The 17,565-nt window shown below is 40.1% G+C and overlaps 2 protein-coding genes across 2 annotated transcripts in view; one reads left to right on the top strand and one right to left on the bottom strand.

Moving 5' to 3' along the window:
* Positions 1-17,565, bottom strand: part of LOC145456419 (solute carrier family 15 member 2-like) — a 48,925-nt gene that overhangs the window by 26,549 nt on the left and 4,811 nt on the right. The gene's annotated exons all lie outside the window — the stretch shown is intronic.
* On the top strand, positions 6,371-17,335 carry LOC145456435 (uncharacterized). The gene is made up of 8 exons (XM_080334558.1): positions 6,371-6,924; positions 7,007-7,041; positions 8,739-8,782; positions 9,306-9,448; positions 10,447-10,488; positions 11,217-11,330; positions 14,259-14,412; positions 16,890-17,335. The coding sequence occupies exons 1-8, from the start codon at positions 6,864-6,866 to the stop codon at positions 17,131-17,133; spliced, it is 837 nt and encodes a 278-aa protein (XP_080190684.1). The 5' UTR covers positions 6,371-6,863; the 3' UTR covers positions 17,134-17,335.

Genomic DNA, 17,565 nt, shown 5'->3' with positions numbered 1-17,565 from the left:
ACTTCGGTTTAAAAATCCCATGCCGGTTCTTCCTCACTTAACTATAAATTGGTTGTCGCATTTGTACTGTCGTCTAGGGTCTAGATAGTTTCTTCTAGCCACATAATTAATACCCCTTCATCAGAGAAGGCTTTCACATTAGATAGCAAATGAACATATATTGGATATAATCGCCCGAAGGCGGAGAGTGTTTCTCGTCCGTACGGCGTTGAGAATGTCATTTGTCCAGTCCTGCGTGCTATGCTTCGAAATGAGATTGTGATAACCCATTTTAATCAAGTACAGCAATGTATATGGGTGTATCAAAGCGGTTATGGTGTAGGATAGGGAGATCCACAGGGTGCATCCCTCAATATTTGGAATTTGTCGCGAATTGAATGTAGAGTTTCGTGATCAAGTTATAATAATGTTCTCCACCCCTTCCTAACTACTGGTACTTTAGAATACAATAACAGTGTCAAGAAACTACTATGCTGATACAGGAAGTATATATTTACAGTATATAACCGGTGTATGTAGTTGGTTTTTGGTAATATGGTAAGTAGGCCCTACATGTCAGATGAACCGACAATGGCGTTTTGGTCTCCTTCAAGTTTCGGATTCTGCTAAACTTCGGCTTAAAACAATAAGACGTATAACTAACTATAAGTAGAAGTTTATTTTAAATCAATTACAGTCGTTTTCAAGATATCGAATGACCAAGCGGAAGCTTTTTGTGCTAATTCAACCATAAAATCGAAATTGTTATGAATTCGAAAATTAATCACTATTATTCACAATTATGTTCATTTTTCTTCCTTAAACTTGAGTCGTCTTATATTGGAAGACATAACGATTGAGACGGGACTTCATGATGGAAGAATAAAATTTTGATGATTGTGAGGTGATTTCTTTTTACGTCACAATGCATTCTTTCGCGACTTTATATCTGACCATCAATTTCGTTCCACATAGCAACGACCTATTCTGACATCATATTATCGGGTGTCTGTGGACCCCTGCTCTAAAATATCAACGTTCGCATACCGAAAACGTACGAGAACAGAACGTTCTCACCATCACTAGCCTACACAACATGTTATCATGTATATACATATTTTTAAATAATTACTGGTACATCGTGGCTTTGCTACGAAACCGCGGTGAGGAAGAAGGATAGTTGAGATGAAGTCAATGGCGAAAACCTTACTCGATCAACATGCTTCCTGGGATTTGTCATATATTGTCGCGTTCTAAATGGTTCTATCTATAGTAGTAATTTCGCTGCATTTTGTTCTGGTTTTAATGATCACTCCGAATATCTCCGCCAGCATTGAATTTAATGGTAAGCGTAAGAAGAATGCGGTAATGTCAATCGGATTCGGTATCGTGAAATAAGTTCGTTGCAAGAGGAATTACCAACTAAACGTGATATTCACAACTCCCATCCTAACGAAAGTATGCCGTGCTAGAAGACGGCTGCGAAGGAACCATAATGAAGATTATCTGCTTGGTGTAAAATGACCAAAAATAGTCGAAACACAATAGATTTAAGCTAACAACAGCAACGACTTGCACTCGGAGATACAATTTCTGTTGGCGATCATTCAACACGGACATCGGGCAATAATACAGCTACGTTATTATCACTCGAAATTTGAGTGACACTTATCGCCATTTATTTCCTTGTGCTGTACGGTCTAGGGATAATTCAAGTCAAGCGGCAACTATAATTAGGGTTTCCATACGTCCTCCTTTAGGAGGATTTGTCCTCCTTTTTCGGGTTTTCGGGTTTTCGGGTCAACTATAGTTGAGCGAAAGTTGACCTTTATTTTAGTCAACCACCTGATAAAGTGAAGGAAAAAGCATTATATCGGGCGCTGAGCGAGAAAGTTTACCTTTATTTTTATTTATTTTTTCAGGATTTTCCATTGGTATTATAGGTTTGAAAATTTTGAAAAAGTGTCCTTTCCCGATTCTAAAATATAGTAACCCAACTATAATGAACTATGTACAACATATTACCGACTCAGCTAGATATAGATAGAATTTCAGGCCTGCTAGCTAGGACCTCGCTGGTATACTAGCCTATTTGCTATGAAACTTACATTTTCCTGAGATACTGAGAGTAAAGTTCATGTAGTGATCGCGATGTAAGGTACCGCGGGGCGTGGATATACTGGAGGGCAGAACGGGCAAATTATAGCCTAGCACTTTTTTTTCTAGTGTTATACTGCAAAATTACAATTCCCACGTTCTTCCCTCCGGTACCATGGTACCTTACACCGCGATCACAACTCGAACAAAGGACATGAACATGAAATGCGAGTTTCAAATCAGACAAATCAGTATATACCGGTGAAAAGTGTCAAGTCATATAAATCTACCACGGAATATTCTACTTTATGGTCATATACAAAGAATCGAAGATCTGCGAAAGATGTAACTGGCCCCCAACTACGCCAATGAGTCGGAACTTATATTTCAATTATCAACATCCCAAGTTTCGAAGTTAGGCAAATCAAATTTGTAGTTGGCCTTGCAAGTTCACAATAAATTACCTGAATAATTATTTTTTAGAGCTAATTTCGGGAATTGCCTCGCGTGCCATTCAGAACCATCTCGCGGGTTACATGTGACCCGCGAACCACTGGTTGCCCGCCCCTGATCTACCCGGACACACAAGCATGTGCCGAAGAGATGGTTGAACCTATATAACATATAAATTGTGTTTTCTCGCTATTCATTGGTGGTATCATATAATAGCCCTAATTACTAATAAATACCGGTACAGTTGATAAAGAATAAGTCATTCAGAATCCGGGAGGTATGCAGCATTGTAAAAAACAAACGGGTGGCACGCTATCGTAATAAGTTTGAGAGACACTGCTGATCTACTCGAATTGCGGACGAGGATAATCGCAGAGCAGAAAAGTAATGCGTTGACTATTGTGTCCAGGCAATGCTCCAGTTTGTGTGGCGCCAAGTTCCGGAATCTCTTTACGAATTATGCACCGTAACGCAGATAGGCTGATCAGCGCCTTTCCAATAACGAACACCAATGTCATCGTGTTATAATACATACAATCCGCAACTAACAGGTAGCCTACTAGCTAACAAAGTACAACAACAACAACTCGCAACCAGATTAAATTTTTTTACGCGATCATGCAACACGATCCTCGGATAATAAACAGCTACAGATTATTAATATTTTTATTATTCCTGAAAATGAACTGCAGTTTATTGTAATATATGATCTTGTGCGCTACAAAATTGGAGTAATTTATGTGAAGCGGTAACTTGATGAACTGTCTACAACAGCGGTTCTTAACCGGGGGTCCGCGAAGCCTTTAGATTTGTAAAATGATTGATAACCTAATTTGACATTTTTTATACTATAGGGAATGCATGAGACAGTTTCGCTTCATAACTGCTAATACCTCTGGACTCAAATCATTGTCCCACTGCGCAAACTTATTTTACTTTCCAAATCGCGAATAGCCTACTGATACAAACATATTGCTGTTTTCAGAAGTTTTGTTGGGGTCGTTTGAAATAGCAATTCCTGAGTTTTTCTTAACCAGTCCCAATGAAGGGATTGAAAACTCGTCACGAAGTCCATTTTCTACTGTGATAAACCACTATTCCAGAATAACTTCAAGAAGAGATACCAGATAAAAATGGGCTGGACGGTATATGTTAATTAAAAACTCTGTTCCTCAATTTTGGTGGTATATATGTTGTGATCACACCAAAAGGTGTCGTTGGAAGTGTTATGCGGTAATATTACATTCGCCAGTACCTATCTTTGTGGAAATATTTCCGGCACATCAAGTCGAAGACGCGGATTTTCAAGACAATAAATACAGCTGCCAAATTCACATGGAAATAAAATAAACCTACCCAATTTCGACATTTAGTATGATGTTATTTTCAGTAAATGTTATTTTGTGGCTGTTTCACACAAGCGTACAGTAGATATTTCCGTAAGACAGATGACGGTTGATGATGGGTTCCCTGGTGGTTCTAAGGGGCCCGCGAAGAGGAAAAGGTTGAGAACCACTGGTCTATAACGTATTCCAGACTCGGCTACGTATAGATTGAATTACTAGTCAGCTAGGCACGCGTCGCTATACCATCTTATTAGACTTGAAATTCAAGTTTGCCGAATGACTTCAATTTCACGTATCTCTACTGAAATCGGAGCACTCATTGTTATAGGCACAGGCACGAGCCGGACATACGAGCATATCTGATTTGAAGCTAACATTTACGGTAATCCAATCATGGCGATATCAAAAGTAAAGTTCATGTTGCGAATGCTTTTCTAGATACTGTGTGTGATGTCCGGATACCGTCTCGGACGATACTACATGTAAGACATGGGTGCCGGAGCGCAGGACGAGATAATTGAAAGTTTACCATATAATACTACACGCATCTTGTTGACTCTGTATCACTGTACCTGATACAGTTACGATCACGATTTCCCCCAGCAAGCACATTGCCATAGAAAATATTTCTCCGATCCTATTTAATAAAGCGGATAAATCTCCTTTGGAACTGTTATATCCTTTTCGTGCTGGTAAATCTCAGTTCACTCTTTTAAAATTACGAGCTATGTCCGCCGTATGTGTTGTATAAGCACTGTATTGGCGGATATTCGGCCTTACGTCGGAGGTGGTCAGTAACGCAGTACCCCAACATTTTCGAAGTGCTAAATTTATTTCACTCTATACTTGCAAGACTTACTCAAGTAAATCTAATTATCCATTGCTTCTATTTCGTAGCATTTTGTGACTTACTTACTTACTTTTCGCTATTTACAGTCTGAAAAGTAGATGTACTGTGTTATTACAATGAGAGAGACACCGAGGCGAAAAAATTATAGAACTGTTTTCACGGAATCACAGAGTACCAACAATGGTTTAATTTTCACAAAAGTTGAATTTCCAAGATTTTCGAGTGACATATACGTTTTCATGTTAGTATTGGCCACTATCATTTATGTAACGGGTTGTGTGGTACCCTTAATACGGCATCTGTCACCCGTATGACATGTTTCATCATAGCAGCTATGGCTCAACAAAGCATTTGTAACTATAGTTATCGTAATTTAGCGGCACATGGTGTGTCTTAATCTTAAAAAATGGTCATGGTCTTTTGAGCGTTAGATCCAGTTGTTTTTAGCAGACCATCGTTGAAGGTCTCTGCGTCGCCTTTTTCGTCCCTACTACTGCTACTGCCACTTGAGTAGCTTTCTTGACTACTTTGACCACCTCTGCTTTATGCTATATCGGTACTACATAAATGCATAAATTCAGATCTGACAACTCTACGCACGATCGGAAATTCATAAGGAAATGGTCACCATAAATACTACAGCGACGCCAACTATACAGCGATTCGCACGGTAACTATCGCGATCCCCGATGACAGTCCCAGTCGATATTTATTGTCCCAGTAAGCCAGATTGGTCAAGTCAGGGAGAGAAAGGAACCAAGCCCTCACACCCACATTTTCCGTGAATTATCGTAAATCAATAAACAGCAGACTATGTTGGGGCAGAATAATCCAGTTACAAGTTTCCTTCGTGCTTCGTACGATTTAACGAGGAAAAGTCGCATCATTTGGAAGGGATTCGGAAGTCGATGTCAGTGGGTCTCGAACCCGCAATCGATTTTTTACAGCTGGGGATCAGGCCATCAAGTCTTCTCAGATAGGCTGTTCTCAGTGCTATATAAAGTGTCTGCGAACCACCATTTGTTGGTTATTTACGTTGACGCAAAATTAATTGTAAATGTTACTTATTTTACTAACATTCGTTCATTAGGCTACTTCCATCCTAAGTTACTACGTTCGTCGGTCGTATGTTGCTGTTGCTGTAATAAGTGTCAGCTATCTTCATCAAGTTGTATGTTGCTATTGCTACACTATTTGTCAGCTATATCTTCATTCGAATCAGACTTGAGCGTACTATTGTGTTAATAAAGTCATGGAATACGTGTATGAATTACAATGATTAGCATCCGTAGATAACTCATAGATAGGCTTCTGCGCCTATAATCAGCAGCGCAGTATTCAGACTGTCGCGCAGAAACAAAGGGTGTAACAGCTTGACCAATTTTAAAATCACATTTTAAGAATGACGCCAATCTTGGCAAAGTTATGAGTGAAGTTCAGGTTACGATTACAATAGATACCATGGGTGCCGGAGGGCAGAACGTAAAATTGAAGATGCTATTGTGAGTAGCTTTGATGCTATAATAGTCCTTTTTCACATTTATGTAGCACATCATATAAACTGTTATAAATCGAATGCATTCGTTCATTTTGGTGCATTTTTTCACCATCTCAAAGCATACGATTCCGACACTATCAAATGGTAGTTCATTCCACCGTCGCCTCCAAATCGAAATGGTGAAGGTGGTGAGACGATGCGTGCACGCTGAGTGAGAAATACAGAAAAAATAGCGTGGCATTAGCTGTCAATGTAAGAGTGTTGCTGACTATACGTCCACGTCATTATAGAATCTCCCAAAAACTGAGTTAATATTTGTTCAAGACAGGGGTGGTCTCAGAGAAAATGATTGCACAAAAGCGGCCCGCGACGGCAAATAGGTTAAGAACCACAGTCATCACCAGCTATATACTATGTGCGGATATGACGCAGGATTTCAAATCAGGAATTCGAATCCGCAACACTATTCGGAATTGAAAATAGTATAACGAGTTAACAACGCAGCTGCTATGATAAAAATTTTGCATGTACTGGTAGAGGCCAGTAATTCTGGATTAATTACGTTTTCTGTTGTACCTGTCGCACTTTACGGATTAGTTAGTAGACATAATTGTTCTTATCGATTAGAACTAGTATAAATATGTTACGTGTTCATATCGCTGTCACGGCTTTACTGCTTGGAATTTTGCATGTGGGACTAGGTGAGTTGCGTCGAGAGGGAGGGAGAAATAATTGTCTCTGTGAGGATATGTTTGAAAAATCAGTGCATTCTCTCTAATTCAGGTGAAGAAACTGAAGAGGCGGGCGTTGAAGCTAAAGTAAGTATTGGAGTTAAACAACATTCCTTCGGATTTAAATTAATATAATCGATTAAAAACTGAAATTATATTACATCGACAAGCCTTGATCAAAGATACCAGTAGAACTACACTGCCAGGTGGATAGTACTGATCGAAATGGTTCTGCTTTGTCGGAGTATTCAAGTAGGGGAGATGTGGTACCGATGGATCACTGGGACCGAAAATACTTGAAAAATTCTCCATGATAATTCCATGATTACACTCCGGGAATTTGTCTACAATTGCATGCTGACAGAATCTTTACTCACATGCCAAAAAACTCGACCTGCGTGACTTATGGGGTCTGTGACGACTGATATACGTTTTAGGGGGTGTAAAGTAAATTTGGACCGACATTTGCATTTTTCTATATCACCTTTCAGACTAACAAACCCGCCATAATTTTTGATGTGAAGTATAGGGCTTGTATCAGGGTATATAATGGCACATATTTTTCGAATCAATATCATCATCGAGTGGACTATTTTCAAATCAATCACGATATTTATGGGGTGGGGGACCAATGGTATCATAGCCAAATCAATCAAAATAGATGGGCCAACTAATCACTCAACAACAGAAACTCGCCTACATATATATAGGCTGTAAATCATAGTCACCGGTGGTGTTTTATCGCTATTACGAGGTATTTGAAAGTCAAAATGTCGATTTGCGGGTAATATGTATGTGGCATTAATTTTGTAAGTTTAGGCGTAAATCAAAACATGATTTTATGCCAACATTTTAGTTGATATAATCTATTTTATTCTTGAAGGTCGCGACGAAACATTCTTTATTGGCTTGCTGTAGCTTAGCTTATAGTACACAACAAAACAAGTTAACAAATTTGAGTTTTTGAGAGTATGTCTCATAGGTCCCATGGTCGTGTGCCTTTGGACCCACCGGGTGGGGACCGATGACACGTTCGAGCAACAAATTTTAAACGTTTATAAATATTTTTTGAAAAGGTGGATATTCATGTATATGTCCGCGATAGGTAGAGCTTGTATCGAAGTGTTGAGACAGCAAAAGATCTGCTATTCTCGGCTGAAGATTTGAGGGCCAGAGATCATTTTGCAATTTTTGATCCATCGGTACCACATCTCCCCTATTGTATGTGCAATACTTAGGCTACCCGATTGGTCACGATTTTAGACCATTACTTCTACTTAGCCTTTTTCTGTTTGGATTACTTACTTTTTTACTTACTTGGAAACGCGCTACTCCTACTTCCACTTGAATAGAACTTTACGAAATTACTTTTTCTTCTACATTACTACCAATGACGAGTACATTCACCAGCTCTGCGTATAATTAGACGCGGTCGTGTATCCCTTCAAATTGCATTGGGGTCATCACATGACTTACTATGCTGTATTAGACCTACTATACTTGAGCAATAAGCAGGCTGCAGTAAGGATTACCATCCTGTTCTTATCTCTCAGATTTTTCCTTATTTTGAAGGCCGTGAAATACAATAAATAAGAGCCAGTCGATAAACATTAGTTTCACAAGTGTGATTATCATGAGATAAGATGACAAGGCAACCACTGTTGAAGTTACACCTGCTACCTGGTAGTGTGGAGCATGCGCTGGAGCCGGATTAGATATGTGTGCCGTCGTATAGTTAGACACTGGCTGCAAGGAGCACATATTAATTGACGTTTATATTTCAGCAAATGGTAATTTCCGGTCCCATCAACATTGTACGACAGTCATGGTTCATTCCTAACTAGGGCTGGGCAAAATCGAGTACCTGAATGATTCGATTCTGAATCACGTAATATGCTTCGAGTCGAGTCGAGTAATCGAGTATCACCGATTATGACGTCATAACAGAATGTATTACGTCAAAGTTCAAATTTGCACCGTTTTTGCTACCACAAAGAATATAATGCCGGTTATCCATCTCGTAAAAGACACTTTGGTATTTTATCGACTATACCGATTTCATTTCACTTGGTGAAAATGTTGTGGGATTATCATGACTTCGTAAATGCGCTACGCCCAGTAACCTTCGTAGGTTTGTACTAGATTTCGTAAGCTACGATACCGCCAATCAAGGTTTCAAGGCTTCAACAGCTAAAATTAATATCGAAACTAGAATTCTCGTTGATAAATTAACTTTCAGCGGCGAGAAGCGTATAATTTCATTACTCGAAAAAATCGTAATTTACTACTCGACTCGAATCATTAAAATTAATACTCGATTCAGATTCGAGTACTCGAATCATTGTGCCCAGCCCTATTCCTAACCAGTATTACGCGCCCAATCCTTATCCCGTAACCTACTACGCACCTCATTTACATCCACCACCTCCGCCCAGGCGTCCTCGGACACAAAGTACGGATCGGAAACTACTACTGGCCCTTCTGTATTATAGCGGTGAGCATACATTTCTAATGCAGATGCAAGTTGACTGATTGTTACAGTTTTCAAGCGCAGCACCAATTTTCCCCCTCATCCAACCAATCAAGCGCAGCTATAGTAGGGTTACCATACGTCCTCCTTTAGGAGGATTTGTCCTCCTTTTTCAGGTTTTTGAAAATATCCTCCGAGGACTCCTGGATGTCCTCCGTTTTGGCAATTCGTTCTCCTTAACAGCTTTTCGAGCTACGATGATGGATAGATTCGAGTGAAATGGGCACAAATGACGCTAAACAATTTTGCGGCTCCATCGTAAGCGACGACCTTTTTTAGTCAACCAACGGAAAATGTAACAGAAAAAATGTATTTCGAGAGTTGAGCCAGAATGTTTACTCTTTTTTTAGTCAACTAACCACAATTTCGTGTAAATTTTACCATTCTTTCCGGATTTTACTCCAGTATTGTAAGTCTGAAAATTTTGAAAAAGTGACATCCTTTCCCGATTCCAAAATATGGTAACCCTTGCTATAGTCATCCTGATATAAGGGGTGCGCTACTAACATACATATATCAATTCAAAATTTCCTTCGATATAATTATCACTGCATACTACGAACATTGGATTTCTAAGAGCAGTATCAAGGGGATGAAAGGCGCGAATGGCCCGCCCAAATTTTTCGAACATTCCATTTCGACGCCATTCATTTGCAGTACGCCATAACGGATGTTTCTTACGTCACGTTAGCTTCAAATTTTTATTGTGGGATAAAGCCAACCAATTCTGTAATATCGTCACGATGCGATTGAATCGAATGAATTAAAAGCTCCAATTAGAGCCCGAAAGCGATACTGGCTAACGCGAACCTTTTATACTACCATGTAGATGATTGCATGTATGTAACATTTTTTCTGTGCGAGACAATCAACGTTCCATGCGCAACATCCATTCAGAACCTGGACCTACTTCGAAGAATGTTACTAATGAACTAAATATTTCGACTACAATTATTTTCAAGGTGCATTCAGACCGAAAGCAGCTACTACGCCGCAAACTATCGGTAAGCGATTGCTGATACTTCTATCAGCATACACAAGACTGCATAAGTAGAATATATTAGTTCAATCCGATCTTGTATCATCGATTCATTGCTATGAGTTTTAGTTAGACTTGGGTATGAAATAGCGCAGACTAAATAGTGACTATATCCACTTAACCAGTCATTAAACCTTTAGACCAGTGGTCCTCAACATGGGAGCGCCCTCTTGGGGGGGGGCGTGAAAGCATGTGAAGGGGCGCGAAGAAGTGGTAAACTGAAATTTTGTTCGCGCTCTGCGCGATTTACCTCCAATTCACGCGCGTTTCTCTATATATAGACAGAATTTCATATTTTTGAATTCTCTCATCAACAGTCATAACCTTCCATGCCATGAAACAATCTGTTGGGGTTGCTAGCATCCCGGTTGGATTTTGTGATATGACGATAAGGGGGGCGCGAAATTTTTCACTATCCTGGAGGGGGACGTGTTTAAAAAAAGGTTGAGAACCACTGCTCTAGACTGTGACAACGGTGAACGAAACGACAACAATGTCTGTAGACGTCTGCCATTACAGTAACGTAAGAATGCTTGACTTTCAATGAGTCGGTAAATTGTATGAGTTGCCATTCCATCAGGATATCAACAATAAGCCCAATTTTATAGCGCCACATAACCGAACGGACAGACTTATTTCGGAGACCAGGTAGAGGAAACGTATTTGTGCGCTTTACTCGATTCTACTTTTCAGAATGTATCTACCAAGCCTGGGGAACCTGCTCTGCTAAATGCCAAGGAACTCGTACTCGACTTGCAACCTGCAATGGAGTACTTCGAACCGAGTCGAGTGATTGCAACACCCAACGTTAGTCCAAAGCTAATCTTAATCGACTTTACTGCTGTTAACATTACAAGCAGTAAAGAATGTTATTTGCTCTCGTTGGCCCATGCGCTAACTAGAACACCTATTTGTTTAATTTTATCACTACTATGGTTAATGGTAATTCACGCTTGGAGCCTGGGGCTATAACATTATATCCATTCCGATTCTGCAACTGTCGATTAGTCCAGACTGGTTGCATACAATGCGCACAAGGCGCAGGTTAAGAATCCACTGCTCGTCAAGCATTGGCGGCACTGCGGCAGCATAGCGGCAATCCCTGTAGGAATCGAGGCCCGATCTAGTCAGTTTAATATACCCAGTGGCCTGTAGGCCGTTTTTTTGTTTGTTTCTGCTATTCATGGTGTTTGTCGACTACAATGGTCATTTACACCAGACAAATTTATTCTGATTCCGTATCTGCCGACCTGTAACACCGCCCACTTTTAGGGGATGTTTAAGATACCGCCTGCGCGGATCAGATGGCGAGGAGGAGCTTAGATAGACCTCCAACACTTAGGTAGGAGAGAGAGAGAGAGAGTCTTTATTTTCATCAAACCAAAATACATAACACACGGCAGTGGTGGTGGTACAGAAAATATGCATGCACAGTATTCGGTATTAGATGGGAATGATGGATAAGACCGTGAAGGTCATCTAGTCTGATCACACCAGCATCAAACAGGTACACTTGACTCTAAACAGTCTAGCTGTAAAAAATGTTACAGTAGTTAAAAAAAAATAAAAAAATGGAAGAAAAATTAAACGATGGTAGCAAATGATCAATGAAGCAATGTCTGGGCGAGGTAGGGCAACAGGAATTCTGCAGTCGATATCAGTCGGGACCTGCAGCCAGTTATGTGCGAATATAACGTGTTGTCAGAAGAGAACACATATCCGTAACATTATGTCTTAAATATATGCTTGATAATGAAGCATCCCAGTGAAAAGAATAAGTATGTATTTAAAGGCATAATTTTGGTATCATTTGACTGGTCCAGCCCGCAAGCGACCAAATGCTTTGAATACGGCCGGCGATCCAAATCAAGTTTTACACCCCTGTCCAAAAAGGGTAACTGATGCAATTCATTATTTCTTCTTTTATTACAATTGTCACACACAGGCTACATAATAAGATCTCCAATATTGAATATGGGTATGGAAAATGCACAACAGGTTTCGGCAACTAGTGAATAGCATACTTGCAAAGCTGTCGCATAAGCAGTGCAAATTGAACGGCGACAATTTGTGTTGGTGAAATCACGTTCACGCGTTAATACAAACTTTTCAAAAATAATCATTTTGGAATACTTCTGTATAGTTACATTCTCTACATTTGTGCCTGTCCAACTTTTATATTCACTATTAGAGATGGTGTGAACCTCTGAAAGGTTCAGGTTCGTGTGAACGCGAACCTTTTCGAAAGGTTCTGTGTGAACGCGAACGTGAACCTCGTGACGTCACGTGACCTCATATTGCTAATTCCAACCCTATCTTTCAATGGGGTGATAGCTTATATTAATGTACACGATACCTAGCGACGACACGGGCCACATAATGCCACAATGCTGAAGTACATAATGACGTTTTTAACGTCGCTGAATGTATTAACCGCGGTAATCAAGGAATATAATAATCCCAAAAATCAATACGTCACTTTGCCAACAATTTCGTCGAGGACTTACCTGGGAATACAAGCTTACGCCTTAACGGTCTTTGCCAGACCGGACAATGTATTCGGAGTCTGAGTATTGCTACATTGATATTGAGCAGAGTGTAAAATGGGTTTCTATAATGGCTACCGATACCACAAACAACAACAAGTTATACAGCAGTAGCCAACACCTTAATCGAACGGATTTGGTTTTAATGAGACAGTAAAGATATGAAGTCAAGATTGACCCAGGACGCCTGCTAGATTTTTTACATCAGAAAACGATATCAATGTAATTGATTGGTTCGATAAGCATCATTCGCTGACTACGTATTTCGCTCGTGATGTTGTGTGATTGCGGGTCAATCCCACAGCAGAGAGTCACTAAATATTCACGAACGGAAAGCTGGATATTTCGTGAAAATTTTTGTAACAAAGCAAGTAAAATTTTTAAAATTGTCAAGGTGCATGCTCGTTTGGTGTTGATTTTTTATGCTGCCAGCGCCATGCATAGAGTGGCCCGCAATTGAAATGCAATAAATTTGAACCTAAGATCTTATAATGATGTGAAAATTGCAATTTACCAAAAAGGTTCACAGTGCAGAACCTACCAAGGTTCTGTTGTGAACGCGAACCTCTAAATTTTCGAGGTTCACACACAGAACGCGAACGTGAACCTCACGTTCACACCATCCCTAGTATGTATATCGCTCGTGATGTTGTGTGATTGCGGGTCAAGCTCACAGCAGAGAGTCACTAAATATTCACAAACGGAAAGCTGGATATGCCGAGAAAATTTTGCAACAAAGCAAGTAAAACTTTCAAGGTTGTCTAGGTGCATGGTACATGCTCGTTTAGTGTTGATTTTTTATGCTGCCAGCACCATGCATGGAGTGGCCCGCAGATGAAATGCAATAAATTTGAGCCAAAGATTATATGGAGTGAAAATTACAATTTACCGAAAGGTCCACAGTGCAGAACCTACCAAGGTTCTGTTGTGAACGCGAACTTCTAAATTTCCGAGGTTCACACACAGAACGCGAACGTGAACCTCACGTTCACACCATCCCTATTCACTATTCCTTTAAATGGTATTTCCGTATTGGAAACAAAATTGGGTTGTGTATATGACGAATTTATTTTCTTTTAAATTCGGTTATAGTGTCTGAAAAGGGTTGCCTACAACTGCTATATAGTATATAGAATAGATAGACATAGTCTAAAGAAGCAGCGGCCGTCATAGATGATTTCCATTTCAGTGGGATTCCTGTCCAATGGATGGTACCGTGCATCTAACTGCTACGATTATCTGCTCAGTCGAGAAGATGGAGACTATGACGATGCAAAGACAGGGTGCGATAATCTTGGAGGGACGGTCGCTCAAATTGGAATGAGAAATGAAGCCGTGAGAAGGTCTGTTTCGAAATGTTAATTTTCTTGGCATTATATGTTATTCGCACGACATATGAGCAATGAGCATGCGAAGCAATGGAAAACGACAGTTCAGCATGGTACGCTTCAGCATGCATCACTTCAGCATGTGACTTTATAATCGAAAAACTTACCCCGAGATTGTCAGTAACGAAGTACTTCTACTTTTTCGAAATACTCGAATAGTTTTCCTCTACTTCTGGTACCTACTCAAGTAGATCTAATATTCGCTATTTCTACTTCTACTTCTTTGCGCCGATAGCAGACGATATATCAAGGTCTTACTTCTACTTCGTAATATTTTGTGATCTACTCACTTACTTTTCGCTATTTTCAGTTTGTCAAGTAGAAGTAGTTTTATCCCCAGTAAGAAAGATAGTCTGAGGAATTTCGGGGTTGTTTTCACGGAGTATCAACATTAAATTTTCATAAAACTTGAGAAAAGCCCAGAATTTTCGTCGCGCTTCGCACACAGTGGATATGGAGTGACTAATATGATTTGATGAAAGCGTCGGAGAATATAATTTAGGTAGCAGGTTGCGTGGTTCCGTTAACACCGCATTGTCGCCCATATTTTTGTTTTATTGACACACTTGTCGCTTATAACAACTGGTCATATGCGCCCGCACAGTAAATTTCATAAGGTCTTCCCGCTTGTCTTGCGTCCTTTTTCTGGTCCTTTTGCTTCCATCTTTCTAGAGTTCGACTCTCTCATCCTCTGGGCTATTCAAGACGCTGTATTTACAGCGGGATCGGCGATGAGGTGCCCATATGAAATATTTTATCACAGTATATATGGCTCATCATAACGTTTGAAACTGATGTTCCGCAGTCAAGCATTTACTTATGATATCGTAATTTAGCAGTCCATGACGTGTCCTAATCTGGAGAAGTGGACTCTGACTTTTTTGGTTTTGGACCTGTTTTAGCATACCGCCGTTGAAACTTTCTGGACTAAACACAGGAATTACATTTTCTGCTTTTAGAAATAGAATGCATATTTCACTTTCAATTCCCAGTTTTATACTTTGAGTTTCAATTAGTATCAGTTCTTTTGTCTTGAGAACATAGGCCAACATGTTGAAGTATAAAAGCAAGTGTTGTTTGTTTGTTTGTGGTATTCATGGTGTTTGTCGACTACTATGGTCATTTACACCAGTGTTGGGATCAAGTCACTGCCTTCGAGTCACGAGTCAATTCGAGTCATTGCACATTTTGACTCGAGTCAAGTCAAGTCAATCGATTTTCGAAGGTGACTCGAGTCAAGTCAAGTCACTCGATTTTTGGAGGTGACTCGAGTCAAGTCGAGTCAAGTCAAGTCAAGTCAAGTCACGAGTCAAGTCACAATTCAAGTCAAGTTGCCTTTTCGGAATATGAGGCATGATTACATCATTGAATTTTGTTAGATGTCTGAAATACATATTGAGTGGTCATTTATTCTGAACCGATTAACGGATATAGACTTAAATATACACGCATGAAGGGGCTGTATTGCTCACATATTCGTAGCACTGTTAAACTACGTAAGTAATTGCATAGCCTCAGTTTATAGTTACCAGCCAAAATAGAGAATAGAGAACCGAATGGATAAGATGCAATACATACCCCTTTACAACTTGATATGATACAATTCGAGTCTACGCCAGTGGTTGAGGACTATTTATAAACTATACTCTAATTCTATTTAAATAAAATGAGAGGTTTGGAACAGAGAACAGAAATAGTCATTTTGCTATTAAATTTCTTTATAGTTTACGATAACGTGAGCTGTAAGCTTCGATCACTGCGTTTGCGGTCAATTTATTTGTGAGAGAACAATGGAGGCGTTTCGCGAACAATCCGAACATATGGAAGATAGAGTGATATTTATCGACACCGATTACATGATGACTTGAAATTGACTCGTGAATTTTGCTCCGAGTCACGAGTCAATCCACATTTCTGATACGCCGAGTCAAGTCAAGTCAAGTCATTTTAGCAAAGTGACTCGAGTCAAGTCAAGTCATACGAAAAAGATGACTCGAGTCTGACTCGAGTCAAGTCATGACTCGAGTCATCCCAACACTGATTTACACCAGGCCAACTTTCTTCCTATATCTTCCGGAGCTGCCGACTTGTAGCACGGCCAACTTCTAGGCTTTATATAAGACACCGCTTGCACGGATGAGATGGCGAGCAGGAGCCTAGATAAACTTCCAGCACTTAGGTAGGAATTCTGGAGTCCACATCGGTCGGACTCGAACCCGCAACCCATTGGTGTTGCAGCTGTGGATTATACCACTACGCTATCTCGACGCCTTTTGCGCTTTTGATTCCGAGGTAAAGAAGTCATTGAAATATTCGTGGAAATGGCTGCAGTGGAACTGGTAATTGGATATTTAGAAAACTTTCTGCTTCAATCACTTCGATTATTATTATTCGTCTTTGGAAACGACAATAACAATGAATCTTATTTTCAGGGAGGTCGTTCTCGCGTTGCACACTACCGGTCAGCCTGTATTTGCGTACATCGGACTCGACAAGATTGACTCGACAGATTTCGAGTGGTTGGATGGCTCTACAACCGTACCGGACTTCTGGACCGTGGGCGAGCCGGACACATCAGACTGTGTAGTCCTCGTTAGTGGCAACCCAGAGAGTGCACGCGATATTGGCTGCGTTGACACTTCTTACCATTATTACTGCGAAAGAGAGGCCACCTAATTTTAACGATTTCGTAGGCTACGTCTTCGTGTCTGATACGAGTGATACCCCAGTGCTGCGACTGGCGGCATTGATGGATTGACTTTATATACATCTTACCAATTTGAAATCGAAAATGAAACCACTATCTCGTCGTCATTCTGTGTAATTGCTACCTGTTGCTGACATTCGGCTACATCAAATAAAATATACAAATATAGGATCTGCGTGTTGGTAAAGAGATTTAGGGAATTGGAAGTTACAAATCTTGAGCGATTTATATTACAGTACCATACAGTACAGTAGATGGTATATAGTTGGCATAATATTCCCAAAATAGTATCATTCGATTAATTAGTTCGCTATGATGAAGTGATATTTTTAACTTTTTATTTGGGGATGCATCCAATCCAGGGGTCGGGAGCCTAGTGCCATAGCGACCCTTAAGTGGCA

This window comes from Botryllus schlosseri, chromosome 14 (assembly GCF_051294905.1).
Source record: "Botryllus schlosseri isolate E-star chromosome 14, Bs_hap1, whole genome shotgun sequence".
NCBI classification, from domain to species: Eukaryota; Metazoa; Chordata; class Ascidiacea; order Stolidobranchia; family Styelidae; genus Botryllus; species Botryllus schlosseri.
This window is presented reverse-complemented; position numbering and strand designations above follow the sequence as displayed.

Coding starts and splice junctions, on each gene's coding strand:
- LOC145456435 (XM_080334558.1), top strand. CDS start 6,864: ATGTTACGTGTTCATATCGCTGTCACGGCTTTACTGCTTGGAATTTTG. Junction 10,489..11,216: donor TACTACGCCGCAAACTATCG/GTAAGCGATTGC, acceptor TCTACTTTTCAG/AATGTATCTACCAAGCCTGG. Junction 14,413..16,889: donor AGAAATGAAGCCGTGAGAAG/GTCTGTTTCGAA, acceptor TCTTATTTTCAG/GGAGGTCGTTCTCGCGTTGC.